Source organism: Natrix helvetica, assembly GCF_964273705.1.
Source record: "Natrix helvetica genome assembly, chromosome: 3".
Taxonomy (NCBI): domain Eukaryota; kingdom Metazoa; phylum Chordata; class Lepidosauria; order Squamata; family Natricidae; genus Natrix; species Natrix helvetica.
Genome location: NC_138549.1, coordinates 12628663 through 12653738, shown reverse-complemented (window position 1 = coordinate 12653738; position 25076 = coordinate 12628663). Strand labels below are relative to the sequence as shown.

Genomic DNA, 25076 nt, shown 5'->3' with positions numbered 1-25076 from the left:
GTCCCTGGAACAGGCCACGCCCCCAAGCTGGTTCTCCTGGCGTTGCCATCTTGTTTTTTGCTTCTGCGCATGCACAGAACAATTTTCATTGCACTGCACATGCGCACCCAGCGCCCACAAGCGAACCAGCAGTAATGACTGCCAGAACCTACCCCTGGTGTGTGTGTGTGTGTGTGTGTGTATGAAAGATTGAAACATTAAGAGACCGCATCTGAGGAGATAAATTCATGATTGACCCTCAAAATCCTATCAGGGTAGTCCTTGATTTACAACCGTCTGTTTAATGACTGTTGAAAGTTACAACAGCACTGAAACAAGTGACCGTTTATTCACCCTTATAACTGTTGTGGCAGCTCCATAGCCACGTGATCAAAATTCGGACACTTGGCAACAGGAATGAATTTATGACGGTTGCAGTGTCCTGGGATCATGGGATTGTATTTTAACAACACGTTAGAATGTAACAACTGCAGTGACTCACTTAACAACTGCGGCAGGAAAGGTTCATAAAATGAGGCAAATCCCACTTAACAATTGTCTTGCTGAATCATGGAAATTGGGTGTGTGTGTGTGTGTGTGTGTGTGTCAATTGTGGTCGTTAAGTGGAGGGCAACCACGAAATGGATCAAAATTTTCAAAGAATGACAATTTTGATAAGTGCAAACCTGTAATTCGCCTGTAACTGATATTTAGGGGGTGATCTCAGCTTTCTGTTCAGCTCCCGCTGACTCGAGTTGTGTTTGCTGAACACCACAAAATAAACACAGGATATTGTCCCCGTTAAAGCCCTTGTTGTATTTTCCAGTTGGTCAAAGGACTCCGTTCACAACAATGGAGTCGGGTTTGTTAGAGGTCTGGAGTATGTCACAAAGAGGAAAATTACGTTAATAGGGACCGGAGTGCAGAAACTGTGGAATTGAAATAGAATCTAATTTGCAGTAGAACGTAAAACAGCCCTATCAAAATTCAACCACAATAAATCTCCTTAATTGGAGAACCCACCAGTATCCTGTCAGCAGCATCCAAGATTCTCAGGATCCTGAGAATTACCAATTTACCTGATGCAAATATTGCCGGCTTTTCTCGGTCTCCATCAGAGGCAGCAGACTTGAGCCCACCCCAATTTTTTTTTTTCAATTAACAATTTCGGCTCTAGTCTACCCACGCAGATTTTTGAAATAATGTATTTATTGGAGTATAAGACTCACTTTTCCCCACACTAAGAGGGTGAAAATTTGGGTGCGTCTTATACACCGAATGTAGCCAAAAATGCACGGCACGGAGGAGGCGATCCCTGCAGCCTGGAACAGCTGATTGGGGGTATTTCGGGAGACAGATCCACCCGCCAATCAGCTGCTCAGGCTGAATCAGGCTGCAATAATGTGCTGAAGCTGACCTGGCTGTTCGCTATTTGCTTCAAGGACGTGTCAAAGTTTGCAGCAGCAATCACATCCAGAAAGCACACAGAAGTAACTGATTCAGCAGGATTCAATAACTTCTCTTTATATATAACATAACACATTAAGTAAATATATAATACCGAAAGCAGATTTTCCAACATGGTAGTTCAACAGAGAAGTTTCGCTTTCAGTTTTAGTTTCAGATATCAGCTCAGCATGCAGCTTTAGTACAGAACAAGCCACGCCCAGGCTCCTTGCTGCCTCCTTCCTTGTTGCTCACACAGCAAATACTGTTTGTTTCCAAACAACCCTCAACTCTCTCACACACTGACAGAATGCAAGCCAGATGAATACCATGGAATGTGGTGTCCAAGCAAGCATTTGGAGGCGTGGAAGCCAAAATTGCAACCCGGAACAGTTGCTGCCTTGTCTGACTGCTTCCACGCTTCACCTGCATTACTCACTGGAGCTCCCACCGACGATCAGCTGTACTTTTGAAGCTGCATATCAGACATAATGAGGCCCCTGCGTGCTCACAACCAGCAAACTAATGTGCTGAAGCTGACCAGGCTGCTTGCTAAGGACGTGAGCTGGTAGGCAGAGGCAGAATTTTTTCCCCTTATTTTCCTCCCCAAAAACTAAAGTGCGTCTTATACTCCGATGTTATAGTCTGAAAAATACATACGTACATACATACAAACATACGCTTAAGTAATTCCTAAAGTTTGTAAAATATTAATGAAAGTGTATTTGAGAGTATCTGTGTTAAGAGAAAGTTAAAGAAAAAGATGCATAAATTTGAAGAAAAGTTTAGGGTTTTAAAAAAAGGATGTATACAAGAACAAATTATTCTATGAGGGTAACTTGGAGGGAGTGATCTTAATTTAATAGTGAACTTTAAAGTATGCATGCTAGGAGGAAAACAAAGATGTATTAGAAAGTTTTAAATTTACAAATGTTTTTAAAGAAAAGTTTAGTGTTTTAACGTGATGGACAAAAAAGTATTTTTTCCTTTAAGATTAAAGACTTTGAAAGAATACAGCAAATTTTGTTAATATGAATGGTGATAGTTTATAAAGATTATTAAGTGCAAATAGAAACATGTATAATATTTCCACAGCAAGGAATATAAAGCAGAAATTAAATTGTTTTATTCAAAGAGTAGAATGCATTTAATTATGTTTTTTTTATTTGGATATCACTTCTGGATTTTGTGCTTGTGATGAAAAAAACTTTTGACTATGGTTTTGCCGATTAGATTTATTATTATAGAAATGGCTAGTTATATACTAATATGTAAAAGTAAAAAGTTCAGGATGGAATGCTGTTATCTTGTACTGTGCTAAAAAGAGTCGGAAGTCAACGCTTTTTTTCTTTCTTTCCTTGTACCTCATATTTTCTTTCACCATCTCTTTTTCCTTCCCTTAATTTCCTATTTTTCCTTTTCTTTATATTTTAAATATTGATAAAAAGTCATTAAATGAGAAACAAAGTCTCCTCACCCTAGCCAAGCCACACTCTATGCCAACTCTCCCTGTTTTATCTTTCCTGAGACTTTTTCATCCTCCATTTATTGTTCCTTTAAATCCTGTCATCTCACTGATCTTAAAGCAGGGGTGTCCAAACTTGGGAACTTTTAAGACTTGTGGACTTCAACTCCCAGAATTCTGGGAGTTGAAGTCCACAAGTCTTAAAGTTCCCAAGTTTGGACACTCCTGTCTTAAAGGGATTAAAAATAATGTTGGTGATTTCGTTTAGTTCAGGATGTTCCGTAGTTTCTTACCATGTTTCCTGGGAAATAAGAAAGGGTTTTATATCTTATATCAAGAATGTAATGCAACAAGGTTTGTTCAATTATCTGTATTTTATGAAATGTTAGAGCCAAATAACCAGAAAAAGGTTGAGATCAGGTAGCTTTCATTCATCTGATTGTAGCCAATGAGCATGAGTGTTTAGAGAGCCAATCAGGCTGTCATCTTGTTTCGAGAATGAGCCAATCAGATCACAGTAGGATTAAATTATTGATGTCATATATTGAAACTGAGAAGAGGACATTTGTCAGTTATAATTTTTATATATCTCGTGTTTTCTATGGTGATCATTTTTGTATATCTCATTTTTTCTACGTGTTTCACTATTCTTCTTTATAACTGCTTTTCTAATATCAAATCCTTCATAAAAGTTATTGCACTAAATTCTTGATTAAATTATCTTTCCATTGATATATCATTTTATGGTACTACTAAGAAAAAAGTGGTGTTATTAGCCATCAAACCTCAAAAATACACTTTCCCCAAAAGGTTCCCACAATTTTGGCCACTACTGTCCAGCTCAGCTATTAAAAACACTCATGAGAAGTATTCAAATGTGCTACTGATTGTTCTTTTCATTTCTTACAGCCATTCCATTGCAAGGCTATTTCTCCATCCCCATCAGAAGAACCCGAGAGAAGAAGCTTTGAGTGTTGGCACTTCAGAACGCATTTCTCAATAAACACCCATCTCAGTTTAATACCGTGCAATGTTTTTATTAGCAGCATTAAAGTGTGCAGACCAGTGGCACGAATCCTAAATGATCAGAATGGGTCTCTTTGGAGCCACAATGGCATTAAAAGCAAAGGGAGTTAAAATGCAGTTAGGAAAATAGAGTGGGTTAATTAAGAAGTCTTCAGACATGATTGTGATGAGCCTTCCCTGGAATAAAACTTTAGGGTGCTTTGGTTTGTTTGCCCTTCTTCCGGCCTTGTGCTGGAGCCTCCTTGGTCTAGGAAAAGACAAGACAAGACATGAACATCGAGCCAAGCAACTGCCCCCCCCTTCTGCAACCTTTCTTTGGGGACCCGCCCCTCTGCTGACTAACGTGTCACCCAAACTGTAGCATCAACATAACTGAGGCAAACCACACGCAGGCCAATCATCCTGGAAAGGAAGCCCAAGATTTGTCCCAGGAAACATATACGGTATTTTTCGGAGTATGAAACGCACTCCCTCCCCCCAAAGAGGGTGAAAATTTGGGTGCATCTTGTACACCAAATGTAGCCCCACCGACCTCCACACTTTGGCCTCTGTGCGTCCTCTCAAACGGAGCTTTTGGAGGCTGCAAACAATACCGATGGATGCTGTAGGCAGAGGCAGATTTTTTTTTCTTATTTTCCTCCCCCAAAACTAAAGTGTGTCTTATACTTTGGAGCGTCTTATACTCCGAAAAATACGGTATCCATTATGCAAATGTAGCACATTTGAATGTATTTGTGAGATATTTCTGTCTCATCGACTTTGGAAAGAGCCACAGAGCTGTGCCCAATAATGAGGGCATAATGCCCAGAAGAGACATTGCCTTTAGGTTCCCATGCCTGTCTTAATAGCAATAGTAATAGCTTTCAGACTTATATACTACTTTACAGCACTCTCTGAATGGTTCACACATGTCAGCGTATTGCCCACAACAATCTGGGTCCTCATTTAACTGACCTCGGAAGGATGGAAGGCTGAGTCAACTTTGAGCCGGTCAGGATTAAACTCCTGGCTGTTGGCAGAGTTAGCTTGCAAGACTGCATTCTAACCACTGTGCCACCACGGCTCCTTTACTTGTAGCTCAGGGTTGAAATGGTGTTTCCTGAGCTTGTTTTCTTGCAGACGTTTCATTACCTAAACTAGGTAACATTACGACTACTAGATGTCTAGCACTGATGATGTTACCTAGTTTGGTTAATGAAACGTCTGCAAGAAAACAACCAAGCTCAGGGACAACCGAGGACCCATTGTTTCCATTTGCCTGATAGGAAGTCGGACCATGGGATCTAACTGCTGATAATCTAGGAGTCATGGATTCAGGAGGGCAGAGGAGGCGGCATCTCCTCATCTTTTGACCGTTAATTGTTCACTTACGCCAACAGGAAAGTAGTAAGAGTGAGAGTTCAGAACCTTTTCAAGGAGCAGCGTTTCTCACTCTCCTCCCTCCATCTTGTGCAAAGCCATGATTCCTAGGATGAGTTGGCTTATCCTCCTATCGGGGACGTCTATTTGGTTTGCTAAGTGGACCATTGCTTCAAGCAAGCAAGCTTAGCATAGTATTAATTGTCTGTAAGGCACTCTAATTACAGATTTATTCCTTCCAAAGCTGCCCAAATAATCTCAGTCACAGCGGGTCCAGATTAGGGGTGCCACTTGTGTGAAAGGGACATATTCTGTAGGCTGCCGGCTTCTTATCGACAGGCTGAAATCAGTATGTTGAATCTGAAAAATCACTTCTGCGGGTTACCAAGTGAGTGAGACCAAAATAGCAATAGCACCAGTGGTGGGTTACGACTGGTACGCCCTGGGTGTACTGGTGCCTGATGGGTGCACCAGGTACCGTTCCGGTACGGTCCTCCGGAGGGCCCACTGGCCCGCCCGTGCTGCTTACCGGTATTTGAAGTTTTCGGGGCTTCCGCGGACGGAGCATACCGTGCCTGTGCGATGCTCTGCCGAGCAGCTGGAGCATCACGGGCGGTAAGTACGCATTCCGGTTGCACTGGGATCTGGAACCCACCACTGAATAGCACTTAGACTTATATACCACTTTACAGTGCTTTACAGCCCTCTCTAAGCAGTTTAGGAGTCAGCATATGGCCCCCAACAATCTGGGTCCTCATAATATTGCATTTCTGAGGAGTTTTAGAGATTTCAAGGAACAGAATAAACATCTGGAACCTTAAAAGATACCGAAGGCCTAAAAAACCATCTCCAACTGGTTCTTGGTTTTGCTTCGTACCCTGGAGAATGCACGACATGTCACCTCCAAAGGGTACTCGGCTTTATATTTTGGCATCAGCACAAGCCATCTTCACAACTACACTTCTGTAACTGCAGGCCTGTGGTAAAAGAACATCTACGGTTGGATGCGAGTGAATGCGACAGACAAAAGGAGCCCTGGTGGCACAGAGGTCAGAATGCAGCACTGTGGCAAACTCTGCTCACTGCCAGGAGTTCGATCCTGACGGGCTCAAGGTTGACTCAGCCTTCCATCTCTCCGAGGTCAGTAAAATGAGGATCCAGATTATTGGGGGCAAAATGCTGGCATTGTAAACAGCCCAGAGAGCACTGAAGGCACGATGGAGTGGTATATACAGTAGTGGCCAAAATTGTGGAAAACTTTTGGGAAAAGTGTAGTTTTGAGGTTTGATGGCTGATAACACTTTTTTTTTAGTAGTACCATAAAATTATGTATCAATGGAAAGATAATCAAGAATTTAATGCAACAACTTTTATGAAGGATTTGCTATTAGAATAGCAGTTATAAAGAAGAAAAGCGAAACGTAGAAAAAAAATGAGATATATACAAAAATGATATCTGACAAATGTCCTCCTCTTAGCTTCAACATCAATAACTGAATCCTACTGTGATCCTATTGGCTCATTGCCAAAACAAGGTGACATCTGATTGGCTCTCTAAATACCCATGCTAATTGAAGGAAAGCTACCTGATATCAACCTAAGCAAGTTGTGTTTCCTTTTTCTGGTTATTTGACTATAACTTTTCACAGAATACAGATAATTGAACAAACGTTGTTGCATTATATTCTTGATTAAATTATCTTTCCATTGCTATATAAGATTGATGGTACTGGTCCAAATATAAGTAGCGTGATTAGCCATTAAACCTCAAAAATACTGTATACTTTTCCCAAAAGGTTTCCACAATTTTGGCCACTACTGTAAGTCTAAGTGCTATTGCTAAAAGCAGGATGGCAAGGCTCCATAACTGAGGTCGGATCGGAACTCACATCTCCCTGTTCGAAGCTTAGCACTGGCAAGCCACGTTTGAAAGGAGATGCATGGATCTCAAAACACTACTCTACTTACAAAGATTGTTGGCTTGGGTGCAAACGTATTCCCATCCTCGTGAGGGAAATGGAACTGAACCGATGGATTCGAGACAGATTTTTCCGACAAAGTTTTTCTCTGTTTCTGAGGCAAGTTGTCCCCTTGGGGTTGACCACGAAGAGTAAGCAGCACCTGCTTCATAGCAGCTAGTTCCTAAAGAAAGCAAAGTACAGGATCAAATTGCTGGATGTGAAATAGAAATCACATATTGAACATGGAAGCACAAACAATAGAATAAGAGTCTCAAGGGACCTTGGAGGACTTCTAGTCCAACCCCCCCCCCCCCCCCCGCTCAGGCAGGAAACCCTATACCATTTCAGACAAAGGGTCGTCCAATCTCTTCTTTAAAAACTTCCAGTGTTGGAGAATTCACAACTTCTGGAGGCAAGCTGTTCCAATGGTTAATTGTTCGAACTGTCAGGAAATTTCTCCTTAGTTCTAGCTTGCTTCTCTCCTTTCAGATGGTTGTCCAATTTCTTCTTAAAAACCTCCAGTGAGGAAGCACCCACAACTTCCATCTGTTCCATTGGTTAATTGTTCTCACTGACTAGGTTGCTCCTCTCCTTTCCATCCATGGCTTCTTGTCCTCAGGTGCTCTGGAGAACAGCTTGATTCTCTCTTCTTTGTGGCAGCCCCAGAGATATTGGAATACTGCTATCATGTCTCCCCTAGTCCTTCTTTTCATTAAACTAGACAAACCCAATTCCAGCAACCGTTCTTTAGATGTTTTAGCCTCCAGTCCCCTAACCATCTTGGTTGCTCTTCTCTGTACACTTTCTAGAGTCTCCACATCCTTTTTACCTCATGGTGACCAAAACTAGATGCAGGATTCCAAGCGTGGCCTTACCAGGGCATTGTAAAGTGGTATTAACCCTTCACATAAACCAGGGGCACTGTGGTCATGAGAGTGGCTACCTTCCCTTTATGGTCTCTTTATTTAGTTGGAGCTACCTCATCGTGAAAGGAAAAGGGAAATGGTGAGGAAGGTTTTCACGAATGAAGGCAAATGTATATGTCCCAGAATAAGGATGCGAGATCGAATTTGGGTCGGTCACCGCAACCAGAGATTTATTCTTCTGAGTTTTCGGACTGGTGCTGGAGCCTATCTTCAGGGAATTTCTCTCTACTGCAAGACGTGGTTTGGGATGTTCTGGGAATTGTGTTTATGTGGTGCCTTCCTATTGGCTGAGTGGTGTGTTGACGGCTGGCGATTGGGATATTTTTCAAGGAAAATTTCCATACTTGAAAAAGCAAAAGAATTTGTACTTTGGGTCTCCACTATCAGCTCTGGGATTTAAAAAAAAGTTCTTTCTTCCCAGAACTTCCCCCCAAATAAGTTAATCAAATCCTTTAAGATGCAAGAACTCTAGTGTGTGTGGGGGGATTATGGCCAAATCCCCCTTTTTCTTGATATGGGTTTAGTTCACATCAGCCTGGAGGTATTTTCGGCACTGCTGTCTAAACTAACTGCAAAAGTCTGAAGACTGCAAGTCAATGTCTCTCTCTGTTGCGGCAAAATATAAATGAAGAATTTAAAAAAAAAAACACCCTTCAATATGACTATCACATGATTTGCATCACACTATACAGTTTTAATAATGAACAAGTCCCAGAAGGAGGAAACAACAATTCTTCATCTATTTCTGCTTAGAAGCAGTTCCACACTGGAAGGCCATCTGAATTCCCTTGCTTTCCTGTGAAATTAATATTTCTGCAGGAATCTCCTGGGCTACCTTCCCAATCCTGCAGTGCTCAGAGCTGCCTGTGTCCTACTCACTGCTCCCCCCTCCCCCGTTTAATGTTGCAGCTATATTTGCATAATCCAACCAAGGGGACCGACATGTCAAAGCAGATCGGCTGCAGAAGCAGCTGTTTCCACCGAGGGCTGCATAACTGATACCGACGTGTTGCTGGAAGTTGTAAACTCGGCAGAGAGGTTGCCAAAGCAATGCATAGACAGGATTTTCTGGATGGAAATAACTCGGGAGCCTTTTTGCGCCAAGCACATGCTTCGTCCTTAACAGACCGTCATCGGCGGTCCAAGCGTACCTACTATTTGTAAGCCAGGGAAATCGGAGACCCTTTCAAATACCTTTCAGATTGGGATGTGAGCAATGCTTCCCTGCTGGCCAAATATGTCATGAAAATAATTTTTGCTGAATCCTCTATTGATCAAAGACGTGGTGACACTGCCCGCCCCCTCCCTCCTGCCCCCCCCTCCAAAACAGTTCTCCAAAACAACATCAAGCGATTCATGCAGATAAAGAGTTGTGTTACAGAGATGTTATTTGGCCCTTTTATCTCTCCTGGAGGGAGGCCAGCCCCCAAGGCAGAGACAAAAACAATGGCCTATCGGAAAATCAGGGCAAACTTTCCAGAATCTGATGATAGAGGAAAGGTTTTTTAGATTACATTAACAGAGTTGAAAGGGATCTTGTAGGTCATCTAGTCCAACCCTCTGCCTAAGCGGGAGACCCTACATCATTTCTGACTGAGGGCAGTCCAATCTCTTCTTGAAAGCCTCCAGTGATGAAACTCCCACAACTTCCAAGGGCAACTTCTGTTCCATTGGTTGATTGTTCTCACTGTCAGAAAGTTCCTCCTTATTTCTAGGCTGAATCTCTCCTTGATCAGTTTCCATCCGTTGTTCCTTGTGTTTTCCCTTTCTATTTTAAGTTCTTTTTAAAAAAAAATATATGGAAGACTGTCATCTAGTCTTGCACCAAACTTTTTCAGAATGTAATGCCCATGTCTAAGAAGTGTTCCACCAGTGTAGAGTTTCCTGCCTAAGCAGGGGGTTGTTGGACTCCAAGGTCCCTTCCAACTCTGTAATTCTATTCTATCCTAGCCTATGTCTAAAGGTTAATTTTGATGCTAATAAGAGTTGGGTGATGCAGGCGAATTGTTTGAACTGAGTGTTCCTCATTAGCACCTTGTTACTCACAGTGAAGGTGATGGATTGGGACCTAAAACAAAGGAAGAAAGAAAACAAGCCCACCGGGTGACATACACACAGCAAACATACAAAGAACAGTGAAGGTTCTTCAGATGAAAAAGTGATCTCCTGCTGTCAGAAATAATACTGTGTAAAGCAAAGCACCATGTTTAGTCACCACTCTTGCTAAATAAGTAATTCCCACAACACTGTATCTACTAAGTCTGTATTACTGTTGTTTTTCTCTTCCTTCCTAGTATCTATCTTTTCCCACTTACAACTATAACCAAGTTGCTGGTATCTTTACAATTTATATTGTTTTATTTGTTTCCTAGTATAATTTGATTGCTTATTAGTAACCTATAACTATCACTAAGTATTGTACCTTATAATTCTTGATGAATGTATTCTATTTTATTTTTCTTTATGTACACAGAGAGCATATGCACCAAAAACAAATTCCTTGTGTGTCCAATCACAGTTGGCTAATAAAGAATTCTCTTCTATATCCACTATAAAAGCTAAGCAGCGCAACTCTGAGGTTAATCAACATCTGTATGAGTTAAGAAACCGTATTCAAGTCCTAAAATCAAGCAAGCTTCTCAATTAAGTTTAATTTAGATAGTTCAAACAGTGTTTTCAAAATTCTCCCTTGTTAGCTAACAACTTCTCCTTTCATTCACAAGGAGAATGAAGTGACTGAGTACTTTTTCCTGCACTTTAAATGCTAAATACTGATTTTAAATACTAAAATAAATACTGCAATTTAACAACAGATCTATGTTTCCTTTAATTTTGCATTGAGATTTACTTGATTACCCTAACCTTTCTGGACAAAATCTACATGAATGATCTGATTAAGTTCTAAGATTCTACAGGTTTCACCAAAGCCTCGCCTGTTGTAAGTCTTGTGAGGAGGAAATCATTGCTAAATAAGCTTTGAATGATCTATTATTGATAAGATGCTGCAATGGGTTTAACTGAGACCTTCTGCTGAAAAAAGGATTTGTGGCTTGATTATATCTGAGACTAGGTTTAGGAATCTATCTTTTTCATTTTGTGAAGAAAAAGAGAGAGGACACACAAGAGGAAGGAGAAAGATCCGACCCACAGCCATAAAGTAGTTTTGATTGAATGGAATAAACATGGCAGCCCAAGAAAGTCAGTTCAAAACTCAGATACAGCCATGGAACGAAACTTCTCTTGTTTGAAAAGTAGCTCAGATATCTATGGCTGACAAGTTCACATGGGAGAAAACTGCCTTTCCTTCATTCCTATTACTCATTCGTTATTCATTACTATAAATTGCAAACAATTCATGGGTTGAAAGATCCACTTTGACCTGGGCACAGAAAGACACTAGAAGCTCAGGAAACAATTGCAATAATTGAATCATCAAGTGGTGACATGCTCCCAACAACCTGTCAGAAGACTTTTTTTCCACGCCTTCTAGAGGCTACAGCAGGAGTCATCCAACTATGATCTGTGTGTCACCACAGCCACATCTGACATCTTCAACAATGAACATAGCTTGCAAATCAAGTTAAAAGGGTCAAACCAATCTTGCTTTCTATCACTGACTCTAAAGCCGGTATCAAATCTGCCTCCTGGGCTCCAAGCAATGCTAGTTGGAGATGATGGTGGTTGCAGAGTCACAGATAACTGAGGCATCTGTCTGAAAAGGTTCCCAGGGCCCACTGACTGCCATAACACTTGGTTCTTTAATTGTCCTCTTGGAAAAGATGACACAAAAACAATAGAACGAGATCAAACCAATGTTGGCAAGGTCCTTCAAGAGGCCATGGCTGATGGGACTGACAGTTGTTGAGAGTTTCTGCAGAACCTGGAGGGATTATGAAGAAACGACAACACTTCAGCCATCCTGTGATTATTCTGTGTTACAAAATGTTTGGTTTTGGTTAGACCATTTGAGTTTAAGAGACTGTCTTTATTAATAAAGAGACCCACCCACCCACCCTCTCCTCAGAATGTTCTATTCCGGCATTATTTTTGGAAGTTGAGCACCCCTTAGACTACACATTTTATAGGCAAAATTAAGGGCCATGTTCTGTAGGCTGAAAGCAGGAATCCTATTGTAGCATTTTCAGAAAGAGTAGACAATCTTGGACTATTCACATAGGCACGTTTTAAATTATGGGATGCTTTAATATATTTTTTTTTAGCGCTGAGAGACACTAAACCAAAAGACATATAACTAATTTCTTAAAGCAATGGAGGCTTATCAGGACAAACTGCTAAGCGGGCAAAATGCTTTTACAAAGGAAAAGACCAGACCTGGTCCCTGGGGACAATATACCTACAACAATAGTACTGAAAGAGTCACAGTAATAAACAAGCTATTAAACAAATCAATAAGTAAATCCAAGTAGTTGGATGATTTTTCCAGCCTTTTTGATAAAACACACATCTCAGACAAATAAATGCAGCTTGGCTTTCTTGAAAAATGCTGTTCTTATAATGTAATTTCCAGTTCAATCATGCAAGCCGAACAACACAACAAAATTTGCCCATATTTCATAGAGCTTTCCCCTTATAAATCAAAATGTGAGGTGCTTGCCATGCTTTTCTGTAAATTTGCATTACAATAAACCCTGATTATGATTGTAGCATATGCAAATTGAGTTTCCTGAAAACAGAATTATATTCAGCGTTGTGTTTATTTTATATAATACAATAAATGCAAATATGTGTGGGGTTTGGTGGGGGGAGTGTCTTTTGAGGAGGGGGATATTTTGAAGGAAGCGGGAAATTATTCAGACCTGTCACTTCCCATCCACAAAAACCGTGTGCAAGAATGAATCTATTTGTTAAGGGTTCCAGGTGTTAAAAATTCTATTGCTTTCTATACAGTATTTATGGTCAACACTAGCCAGCATCCTGCAGATAAGAAACAATGAAACAGGAAAGAATCCTGATAAAGCAAGACAGTGGAAAATCTAAATGGGTTGGCAATTGCCTAATAGTGTAATTGTGGCTTGCTGCAGGTGAGAATAGGCCCCTGGGGCTTATTTACAATACAATACAATAGCAGAGTTGGAAGGACCTTGGAGGTCTTCTAGTCCAACCCCCTGCCTAGGCAGGAAGCCCTATACCATTTCAGACAAATGGCTATCCAACATCTTCTTAAAGACTTCCAGTGTTGGGGCATTCACAACTTCTGGAGGCAAGCTATTCCACTGATTAATTGTTCTAAATGTCAGGAAATTTCTCCTCAGTTCTAAGTTGCTTCTCTCCTTGATTAGTTTCCACCCATTGTTTCTTGTTCTACCCTCAGGTGCCTTGGAGAATAGTTTGACTCCCTCTTCTTTGGGGCAACCCCTGGGATATTGGAACACTGCTATCATGTCTCCCTTAGTCTTCTTGTGGTTATCTATCTATCTAACTTGTGGTTATTTATCTTTCTATCTTCTATCTATCTATCTATCTATCTATCTATCTATCTATCATCTATCTATCTATCTATCTATCTATCTATCTATCTATCATCTATCTATCATCTATCTACCTACCTACCTACCTACCTACCTACCTACCTACCTACCTACCTACCTATCTCTCTGCAGCCTTGCAGGATGGGGGTTGCCCTTACAGAGTATTAATGGTAACCAGAAACCTGGAACATTCACGTATCAAAGAGAAAAAAAAAGATAACTACCGTACATTGTGGCCTGGCTGAACATTTTAAAAGAACTAATCATTATTCATCAGCAATTTTGTTTTCACAGGCCTGAAACAGGTTTTAATACATATGCAGAAAGATGACTTGCTTAAGCACAGAGACACACATACGGAAAGAGAAGAGGGAGGGGAGGGGAGGAACTTACTTAGTTTACCTCAGAAGCCAGTCTTCTCCAATCTTTTCTTCTTTTCCATAGAAATAAATGTTTGGTCCGAGCCAAAGCCAATCGTAATACTGTCATCGTTTAAGAGGAGATGCAAGGAAGCTTAGGGATTGCATGAAGGCAGAACTCCTCTGCTCGCAATAGAATCCCTTATGCCACTAGGCTTGAAATTTTGGAGCTGGACAACCTGGAACTACGCCGCCTACGGTCTGACCTAAGCTTAGTACACGGAATTGTCTGCTACAACGTCCTACCTGTCAGTGACTACTTCAGCTTCAACCTCAATAATACATGGGCAAACAATAGATACAAACTCAAGGCAAAACGCTCCAAACTCGATTGCAGAAAATACAACTTCAGCAATGCCTAGAATGCTCTACTCGACTCTGTTGTTACATCCTCAACCCCCAAAAACTTTAGCCTTAAACTGTCTACTGTGGCCCTCACCCCATTCCTAAGAGGTCTGTAAGGGGGCGTGCATAAGCGCACCAGCGTACCTACCGTCCCTGACCAACTGTTCCCATCTATGTGTTCTCATTTCTTATGCATATACGGTATACCTGCTTATACTTCTATGCTTAGATGCTATATTCATACTTATACTTGTTTTTTCATACATGCTTGACAAACCAAAATAAATAAATAAATAAATAAATAAATAAATAAATAAATAAATAAATAAATAAATACCCAGGAAGTGAGAAGGAAGACAGAGAAGTCACCCAAGTAGAGGGTCAACGGGCAACCTAGAATTGGAGACATGGTCAGAGAGGCTGAAAATGAGCTGCTGTTGGTGGGAAATCCCAACAGATACACCAAAAGAGCTTCTTTGAAGACACTTAAAAGAAAAGGAAGATAAAAAACAGAGGGAAGATGGCCATCTGCCAGACACTCATCAATTAAAGACAAAATGGGGTACTAAGGAAATAGGAAATCACAGGATAAAGGGGCTGGGTGAAACTACAGACTGATAAACATCTAGTCAAGAGAAATCTCTATCTAAATGAGTTCAAAATCGTGGGGTCCTTGGTGCTCACTGAGCTTGGCGGGCTTCTTGGTGTCATTATCAAACCAGATAACATCATCAGTGCAAAATCTCATGTGACCGGATGTTCATCCTCAGTGACTTGAGAGCTGGCCTAACCACTAGGCATTTTGTTTGAGAAACGTGGTATTACAGACCATCCATCCATCATGGGAAGATTCTTGCGTAGATCAGAAAGCTACTGCTCTCCAAGAACCCTGAACACAAGATGGATTTTTCAAAAACAAATTTGAGCTTTTCTCTTTTTCCGATTGGCTGATTGACTTCTTAAAACATAAACGTATGAAAATGCTGAAGATGTAAAAAAATAATAATCAAAGGAGCATTTATACGGTATTCCACGATACTCCGGTTAGCAGTTGAGACCCAACTGCACTGAAGGTTATACTCAAGTCACATTTCTCAATGAAGTCTTACTCGGCAGGAATAAATTAATATGTTGGGTGCCACAAGGTTAAATTCTCCCCGTGATTTGTATTCATAATTTGCACGGGGAAGTAGAGAGAATGCTTATCCCATCTGCAGACGGCTGGTGAATACGGCACAGTAGGAAACAGAAGACAGAAATAATAGTCAAAATGATCCTGACAAAAGTGGAGACATGGGAATGAGAATAAAATTTAACAGAGATCAACGCAAGATGATATGCAGAGAGTTTAAGGAAAAGACTGAGCAGGAGCACTTGCGAAAAAGTTTGTGAAACAGTCACTGATGACAGAAGAGACCAAAAAAAAAAAAAAAAAAAAGGCAAGCATGTTTTTGGAGGCATCCATGTTCCCAAACAAGGGAAACCTCTATGCCAACTTGTTTTGTACTGGTCTGACTTTACCTCTAGTCCGATATCGGTTCTGGTCACTGCCATTTAAGAAAGAGTCAGACAAAGTGGGATAAGATTAAGAAGAACAGAAATGCTTAGGCAGAGGATTTAGCTTTTGGAAAAGCTGACCGGAAGAAGCCATAGCAACATCCTTCAACATCTAGAAGGAGAGCACACAGAAGAGCTTAATGAAGAGGAAATATTTGCAGAAGGCGGACAGACAGACAGATCTCTTGCATTTCATATGTAGATGTATTTCAAGTGAATTGTAATCCGTTCTGCGCAAACAAAGCAGAAGGAATCTGCCAAAGGAATGATTTCCTGCTTAGCCAGGTGAGTTTAACAATGGAACTGCTTTTATGGGCAGAAGGCAGCCAAGGGTTTAGAGGCAGAAGATAAAGCTGAAAAGATGGTTCAATTTGTATTTTTGTGCAAAGACGTGTTTATCCACATCACATTTCGTTGTTGTTTTTTTGCTGTTCCATTTCTTGAGCTGATCTGCCCCCGGGGAATCTCAACCACCCCAGATTTCCTTTTGGGTTTGTGTGTGTCAATAAAACCAAGACTGTCCATCCTGGAATTTCCCCAAAAGTTGCTCCTGCTTTCCTAACTCTTAGATCCGACCTGCCTCCCTCTCTGAAGCCCTCCCTCCATCCCCCCAACTAGAGATTCTCTTGCTCTAGTTCAATGACGTTTTTGTTGTTGCGTGCCAAAAGCGAGCGAGAGACAACACACACGCGCAAGCCCACACATCCATAATGTAACACGTGTTCAACACCCCCCGCGTGCCCTGCCACCTGCGTGTGTGCCCCTCCCCACGTTTCCTGTACATGTGCCACACACCCCTAGCAGGCCTCTCTGAAGCCTCCTGGGACCAAAAGTAACCCCCTCACCTGACCCCCTGCGCATGCTGGTCGGTGGGAGTGCGAGCACATGAGGAGTGGAGCTGAGCTGGGGCGACAGCTTGCGTGCCCACAGAGAGGGCTCCGCGTGCCACCTGTGGCATACATGTCATAGGTTCACCATCACGGGTTTAGTTGCTACTACTTCTTGAGGCTGGCAAAGAACCGGAGTAACAACGGGGAACACAAGCCCCCAGGGAGGTGGGAGGGACGCAGGGGGAAGACGGTTCAAACCTGAACTTCTCCATCTGCAGCAGCCAGGGCAACCCAATGAAAGAGGTAAGGGGCAAGATCTATCATGCACCGTTCCCTCATCCATCAATGTAAGTGAGAGAAGCATAGCAAAAGCATGACCTGCCACCTTGCTCCTCCTGTGCTATGGAGCACCCATCTGGAATTGAGGTCAAGTCGACCCAAATCGGTTCCAATTTCTTGGGGTTGCTTGTGTTTGTTTTTGGATTATGACAGGGCGTCAACGTAAAAAGTTTAAAGAGATTGGCTTTTGGGAGTTCAAGGGCTCAGCTATGCAGCGCACAAATTTGGAGCGTCTGAATTCTTTTGAAAAATCCATGAACCAACACGCACCTTTTTTTTTTTTTTTTAGTTTTAGCTTTTCCGGGTACATGTAGAAATAACAACAACCCCCAAAAAAACATATTTAAAGGTTAGATTAAAAATTCACAGCCTAACTGGTATCAATAAAATTCATCCCCATCACACGGAACACACAGAATAACAGAGTTGAGAAGGACCTTGGAGGTCTTTTAGTTCATTTAAGCAGGAGACTATATACCATTTCAGACAAACGGTTGTCCAATTTCTTCTTAAAAACCTCCAGTGATGAAGCACCCACAACTTCCATCTGTTCCATTGGTTAATTGTTCTCACTGCCTAGGTTGCTCCTCTCCTTTCCATCCATGGCTTCTTGTCCTCAGGTGCTCTGAAGGATAGCTTGACTCCCTCTTTTTGGGGGCAGCCCCTGAGATATTGGAGCACTGCTATCATGTCTCCCCTAGTCCTTCTTTTCATTAAACTCGACACACCCAGTTCCTGCAACCGTTCTTCGTATGTTTTAGTCTCCAGTCCCCTTTGTTGCTCTTCTCTGCACTCTTTCTAGAGCAGGGGTGTCCAAACTTGGCAACTTTAAGCCAGGCTGGGGAATTCTGGGAGTTGAAGTCCACAAGTCTTAAAGTTGCCAAGTTTGGACACCCCTGTTCTAGAGTCTCCACATCTTTTTTGCTTCTCTCCTTGATTAGTTTCCATCCATTGTTTCTTGTTTTGCTTTATGGTGCTTTGGAAAATAGGTTGACCCCCCTCTTCTTTGTGGCAGCCCCTCAGATATTGCAACACGGCACGGCTATCAATTCACTTCAATTGCGGTCTGACTTTTATGCCATTATAACAAAACCTTGAAAAGCAACGAATGAAGCTGGAGTCCAATTGTTCACCATCAGGGCACCTTTCACGCATGCCCAGCACTGAACATTCTGGGATGGGCCTCCCCATTTCTGAAGGTCCCCAACCTGAGACTTTCACCAGACCAGTGAAAAGGCTGGTCGGCAGAGACAGTCCTGAGCAGAGGAGGACTCTCTTTCACAAGCACCTGGGCTGATCTCACGTCCTGCTCCAGAGTTCCTTCTACCGTTCGGTGTGTAAAAGCTGCTTAAGGAAACACTTCTGTGGGTGTGGTGTGGGAGAGGCAGAGTAGTGATAAATGGTAGCCTCCAAGCCCTTTCTGCAAATGCAGCCGTGTAGCTTCCAGTCGCAGCCAGCAGAAAACCCCTTTGGATGTCTCAACCCTTGCAAGCGCTCTCAGAAGTACAGGTAAAGGTAAAGGTTCCCCTCGCACACAGATGCTAGTCTTTCCTGACTCTAGGGGGTGGTGCTCATCTCCGTTCCAAAGCCGAAGAGCCAGCGCTATCCGGAGATGTCTCCGTGGTCATGTGGCTGGCATGACTAAATGCCAAAGGCACACGGAAATGCTGTTACCTTCCCACCGAAGTTGGTTCCTATTTTTCTACTTGCAATTTTACATGCTAGGTTGACAGAAGTTGGGACAAGTAATGGGAGCTCATTAATGGGAAAAGTAATGGGAGCTCAGTAATGGGAGCTCTGTTACGCAGCACTAGGGATTCAAACCGCCGAACTGCCGACCTTTCTGATCGATAAGCTCAGCATCTTAGCCACTGAGCCATCATGTCCCACACTGTACCCCAGAAGTACAAGAACTGCATTAATATAGGAAACAGATTTGGAGAACATCTCCTATGTCAAATTAATAATCAACCATTATAGTAATTTCCTCTTCCTAATACATGTCCTAGTTTTTTAGTTTACTTTATTGTCATTGCACATCGTACACCAAAATTAAATGCCATCTTCAGTGTACATTATAACTATAAAAATAAACACACACACACACATCCTTCACATGCTATATAATTGAATTGAAAACTCGATATTGCATTAATATTGCACTATACCGTAGAATTCATTATAGTTCCTGCTCTGGGATAGAAGCTGTTTTTCAGCCTATTTGTCCTTGTTTTTATTGTCCTGTACCGTCTGCCAGATGGTAATAGTTCAAAAAAAAAAAGGTGCCCAGGATGAGATGGATCTTTAAGAATGTTTTGAACTTTCTTAAGGCAGTGGAAGCTATAAAGCTCTTCCAAGGAGGGGAGAGGGCAACCAATGATCCTCTGGGCAATGACGTTGACCCTCTGGAGCGCTGTCCTATCTGCCACTGTGCAATTGGCAAACCAGACACAGTTTGTGCAGTAAGTTAAAATACTCTCTATGGTGCAGCGGTAGAAGGGCAGCAATAGTTTTTCATTCAGTTGTTGTTTCCTGAGAAGTCTCAGGTAGTATAATCTCTGCTGGGGTCCTTTTGACCAGGGCTGCAATGTGAGTTGCCCCAGGTCAGGTCCTCTTCTATGATAACACCCAGAAAGTTTAAACTCCACTCAGTCTCCATTGATAAGCCAGGGCTGGATGTCTGATCTATTCCTTCTGTAGTCTACTATGAGCTCCTTGGTCTCATTCATGTTAAGGACCAAGTTAACAAGTAGATATGTTAAAGTATTTTTCAGGGGGAAAAATCTATTCAGTAAATGAGGCACATGAAAATCAATGTCAGTAATGATTCAGAGGAAAACACTTATAGAAGTTACAAATACCTGCACAGAAAATCCCAAAATCTTACATTTATTTTATTCACATGAAGTTAGCTAGCTTTGAAACATTTTGGCTTGAGAAGCGATTATTTTGCAGAAACGAATGATTTTTTTTTTGGTTAATGTCACGTGACACTGTATATTAAGGGCATAATATGGAGATATTATCTGTCTATGTTATACTTCGGTGCATATATTATACCATAGTGCATATGTAACAACGTAATTATTCATTGCGCATCCAAGAGAAGGGCATCCGATAAATGGATTGGGAGACAGATAAACGGTAATTAAGGTACAAAGAGTTCTTGCCATGAAATTCTTTGGAATATAACCAAACTTTTCACTTTAGCATCTGAAAATTGCCAACAATTAAAGCTGGAACATGCCTGGAAAATAGGTTAAAGAGCAATGAAACATTGTAAAGGAAGAAATAAACTATATGTTTTTTAACTGTTGAAATGTATTGCACTACAATATCAAATTCTAACTTTGTAGCACAGGTGGAACTCATCCTTCCATGTTCTACCAGTCAGACATGATCAAGAAAGAGGAGAAATTGTGGTGAGGGGAACAAGCCACCAGAGAAGTGGGTGGAAATGCTGTGGTCCTTCCAATGTTCTCACACCACAGCTCCTAACATGCCTCACCAATGATGCTCAGGATGCCTGGAACAGCTGAAATTGGTATTAAGCAGTCAGAGACACATGGCTCCTTCCTTATCTCCTCTAATTCCATCCCCTCCTCCAGAAAGTCGGCAAGAGCCTGGTAGCTGTGTGTGCTTCTCTTGACGTGATGAGAAGCCTTTTTCCTACTTGGAGAACCTCCAGGTGCTGATATTAGGAAAAGGAAGGAAGGAAGTGATGTCCCGTGAGCTAAGGCTCCCCTGTTCTTTGCTCCTTCTGCTCCTCAGCCAAGAGCTTTGGATTCTGTCTGGACATGCAGGGGTAGGAAGGAGCGCCATCCAGGGAGACTGCTGATGACCCCAAGTGACAACCTGGTCTAGTGCTTTAAAATGCACTCTCTAAGCGGTTTAAAGAGTCAGTCTATTGCCCCCAACAATCTGGGTCCTGATTTTACCAACATTGGAAGGGTGGAAGGCTGAGTCAACCTTGAGCTAGTCACGATCAAACTCCTGGCAGTGGGCAGAGTCAGCCTGCAATGCTGCATTCTAACCACTCTGCCCCATAGCTCCTAGAAGTGCTCCTAGAGCACTTTAAAAATATTTTCTAAAAGCTAGAAAGCTGAAAACAAAACATATTATGACTAGCCCAAAGAGGGTGGTGAGGGGGAAACACTATACAGTAATAACAAGGATAAAACAAGACAATTACCTCGCGGTGGTTTAGAAGCCTTTCCAAATCTGCTGCCATTTGGTTCTTGACCCTCAGCAAAGCCTTCTTCTCCTCATTTAACTGACTGGTGGGCAGAAGAAAATGACTTAGGAAATGTAGTTCATGCCGCATTCTAGTTGCAGTGCGAGTTTTAACATAAATTGCTGAAAACGAAGCCCACCTAGATCCTTTTTGAAAAGGAAAACGTGACTGTTTTCTTTGGGCTACCATCAGTATAGATCAGGGGTGTCAACGTTGATTTCACTGAGGGCCACATTAGGGTTGTGTTTGACCTCGGGAGGGAAGGGGCGGGCATGGGCGTGGGCAGTTTGATGTCACTCAAGACTCCATTTTCAGCCGTGACAACCTCCTTCAGCCCTCTGCCAGCGAAAACAGAGCTCAGGGAGGCCACGCTCCATTTTCTCTGACAGAGGGCTGTAAGCTGTCAGAGCCCGGGCGGGTCACATGTGGCCCTCCCCACCTCCATTTTGTCTGGTAGAGGCACTGCGGTCTGGTCCTTTGCTATTTCCAGGGTGGCAGTATGGGCCAGATCTAAGCACCTTGAGTTTGACACCCCTGGTATAGAAAGTAGCACTAAAAGCAAAGACAAACCAAATAAAGTTTTTGCATGTGTTTGATCAGGGGTGGGTAGCTACCGGTGGGGCCAGGTCCGTCTGACAGTTATCAGCTGCCTTCAGAGTCAGACATCAGTGAGGCAGACAAACAGCTGGAGCATGTTCCCAGTGTGCGCATGCGCAGAGTTGCCAGACGAAGGGAACAGCTAAAGAACAGGGGTCAACTTGGGAGTAAGGCCACAGGTGGACAGTGATTGCCCCCCTCCCAGAAGAAATAAAAGAGGAGCGAATGGGGAATGGAGTTTGCAGGAGACAATTAGTTCGCTTAATTGGTTTGTGACTCTCCGAGACTCCTTGCCAAGTTTTGCAGCTCTCAGCCTGGCAGCTCTCCAAGCCAGATAAAATCTGTGACGGTAAATTCTCCCTCAAAAGACTTTGCTGGATGTGAATGAGCAGAATTCACGGTCAATTAATAAAAGGGGTTTTTGTCTGGATAAGGAATTTGCTTCATGCTCTTGGGAAGCCTAGGTCAGAACAGTTACAATGGGAAAGCAGGCAGGCAGGAGGGGTCATCCATTAGTGATAGTCTTCTTCCATCTAGCTAAATTAAAAAATCAGGTGAGCAAGATTAAAAAAAACACAAAAAACCCCCAACACTTCTGGACACTTTTTCTGAATTGAAAATTAAGGAATTTGGGCACCTCAATCAGCACCCTATTCAACCTTCTAGACAGCTATAGGAACAGAACTTGATGGAATCAAAAGACACTTAGGCCTCCCCTTCTGACACCTAAGAGAACAGGATGGAATTGTCTACAATGGTGAAAGGAAAGTCTTATTGGAGAAAGAGATCAGACAAACGATTAACAAAGTTTAAGCTAAGCCACATAAGTGGGACAGGAGAACCATGTTAATTAAGTAATCGAAAGAGATTTACTGGCTACCCAAGAGCTAATGATTAGATCAGGGAGTCAAAAAGATAACCCAGAAGAATAACAAGACAGTTGGCAGGCAACCAGGAAGTCTTGTAGTCCAACCCCCTAGTCAAGCAGGAGACCCTACCCCATTTCAGAGAAATGATTCTGCAATCTCTTCTTAGGAATTTCCGGTGTTGTAGCACCCACAACTTTTGAAGGCAAGTTGTTCTACTTGTTAATTGTTGCAACTGTCAGGAAATGTCTCTTTAATTCTTCATTAGTTTCTATCCATTGCTTCTTTTTCAGCCTTCAGGTGCTTCGGTGAATATGTCAACCCTCTCTTTTCTGTGTGGCAGCCCCTTAAATATTGGGCTTTTAAGAAGACAATGACTTCTACACCATGAAGAAAGGAAGTCCAAATAGTCGTGGCTATGAAATTAGCAGGAGAAGCCCTCAATTTTTAATAGACCAAAGTCACCATTCTCAGAAAGTTAGCCTTGTGGCTCCAGTGCTTTATTTATTCATTTATTGAATTTATATTGCTCGCCTATTTTTGCCCATGGTGACTCAAAGCGGCTTACAGAATATAAAACCATGTTTAAAACAATAAAAAATAACAAACAGAATCCAATAAATTAATAACAAAATCACCCCCCCACCTCTCACCTACCCCGACCCGGCAACAGCAGATCACACGTGCCATTGAATGGGCTCCATACCACTCTGGGTTCCCCAGGCCCACTGGCAGAACCAGGTCTTCAGCGCCTTCCAGAAGAGTATTAGAGTGGGGGCCATTCTAATCTCTGGAGCGATGATATTCCAGAGAGAGGGAGCCACCACGGAGAAGGCCCTTCTTCTGGGTCCCACCGGGTATATCTCTCTCGGAGATGGGACCCACAACATTCCCTGCCTCCCCGCTCTGATGGGTCAGGTAGATGTGACACCAAATTTGGAGTCCTTACCTGATGTCCTTTTCATGCTGAGCAATCCGTTCTTTCTGTGCAAGGATCTGGGAATCTCTCTGCTGCACGGATTCAATGAGGTACTTGTAGGGCTGCTGCACTTGGTTCAACAGAGAATTTGCTTTGTCTCGCTGAAAGAAAAGGAGGAAAAAAAAGACGAACGTTGAAATTACGAAAGGTAGCTCCATACGTTTCTGTATGTCTCTTTCTCTTTCCCACAGTGTAATCCTGATAGCACATATAAAGATCACTGGAAAAAGATGGAGCTAAGCACCCCTTCTCTATATTATTTACAAAGGATTGTAAATGTCTGGGTTCATTTCCCCCCAGTTTATTTGCAGGGCAGCAGAACTTCAAAATTATGTATATCTATATCACAGGAAGGGACATCACGTATATAATTATATATATCTATACTATATCTATAAGGGCCATTATGTATAAACATTATGTACTGTATATCTATATCACATGAAGGGACACAGAAAGGGATGAGGTGGCTCAGCGGCTAAGACGCTGAGCTTGTCGATCAGAAAGGTTGACAGTTCAGCGGTTCAAAACCCTAGCGTTGTGTAACGGAGTGAGCTCCCGTTCCTTGTCCCAGCTTTTGCCAACCTAGCAGTTCGAAAGCATGTAAAAATGCAAGTAGAAAAATAGGAACCACCTTTGGTGGGAAGGTAGCAGCGTTCCGTGCGCCTTCCGCATTTAGTCATGCCGGCCACATAACCATGGAGACGTCTTGGGACAGCGTTGGCTCTTCGGCTTTGAAACGGAGATGAGCACTGCCCCCTGGAGTTGGGAATGACTAGCACATATGTGCGAGGGGAACCTTCACCTTTTTATATCACATGACTTCAAATAAATTGCGAGCAGATGCATGTTTGGGGCAAGCGATCCCCAATCCTGAATTTTTAAATGCAAGTGCTACTTTCAAAGAAAGAATGAAAGAGAGGGAGGGATGGGGAGGGAGGGAGGAAGAGAGAGAGAGACAGACAGACAGACAGTATGTTCTGTTGATCTCTATTCGTTCCAGAGCAAAGAGCCCAGGCAAATGTTATTCTTTCACTGTTTAGAGGGCAGCAGAGGACAATGTCTTCTGATAGTTCACAAGGAGTCAGGGAGAGCCCTTCCTTCATGGCTTTCTGAAAATCCATTCACACTGGCAAGGGGCTGACCTGGACTCTCCATATGATATAATCCAGGTTTATCTTGGAAAACTCACGTTGGGATTGCTTTAGCCAGCGCTGTATGTAGGGAGAGGTCAGGGGTGGGAATGGCAAAATGGTTCT

The 25076-nt window shown here is 42.4% G+C and overlaps 1 protein-coding gene across 1 annotated transcript in view; it reads right to left on the bottom strand.

Annotated features, from left to right (window-relative positions):
* Positions 1-3917: 3917 nt before the first annotated feature.
* The window catches only part of PIBF1 (progesterone immunomodulatory binding factor 1), a 103530-nt gene continuing 82371 nt past the window's right edge, over positions 3918-25076 (bottom strand). The window contains exons 15-18 of the mRNA XM_081949427.1: positions 23788-23918; positions 21334-21418; positions 7244-7417; positions 3918-4163 (exon numbers count right to left, since the gene is read on the bottom strand). Coding sequence (XP_081805553.1) covers positions 4107-4163; positions 7244-7417; positions 21334-21418; positions 23788-23918 — 447 coding nt within the window. The 3' untranslated portion in view covers positions 3918-4106. The remainder of the gene's footprint in view (positions 4164-7243; positions 7418-21333; positions 21419-23787; positions 23919-25076) is intronic.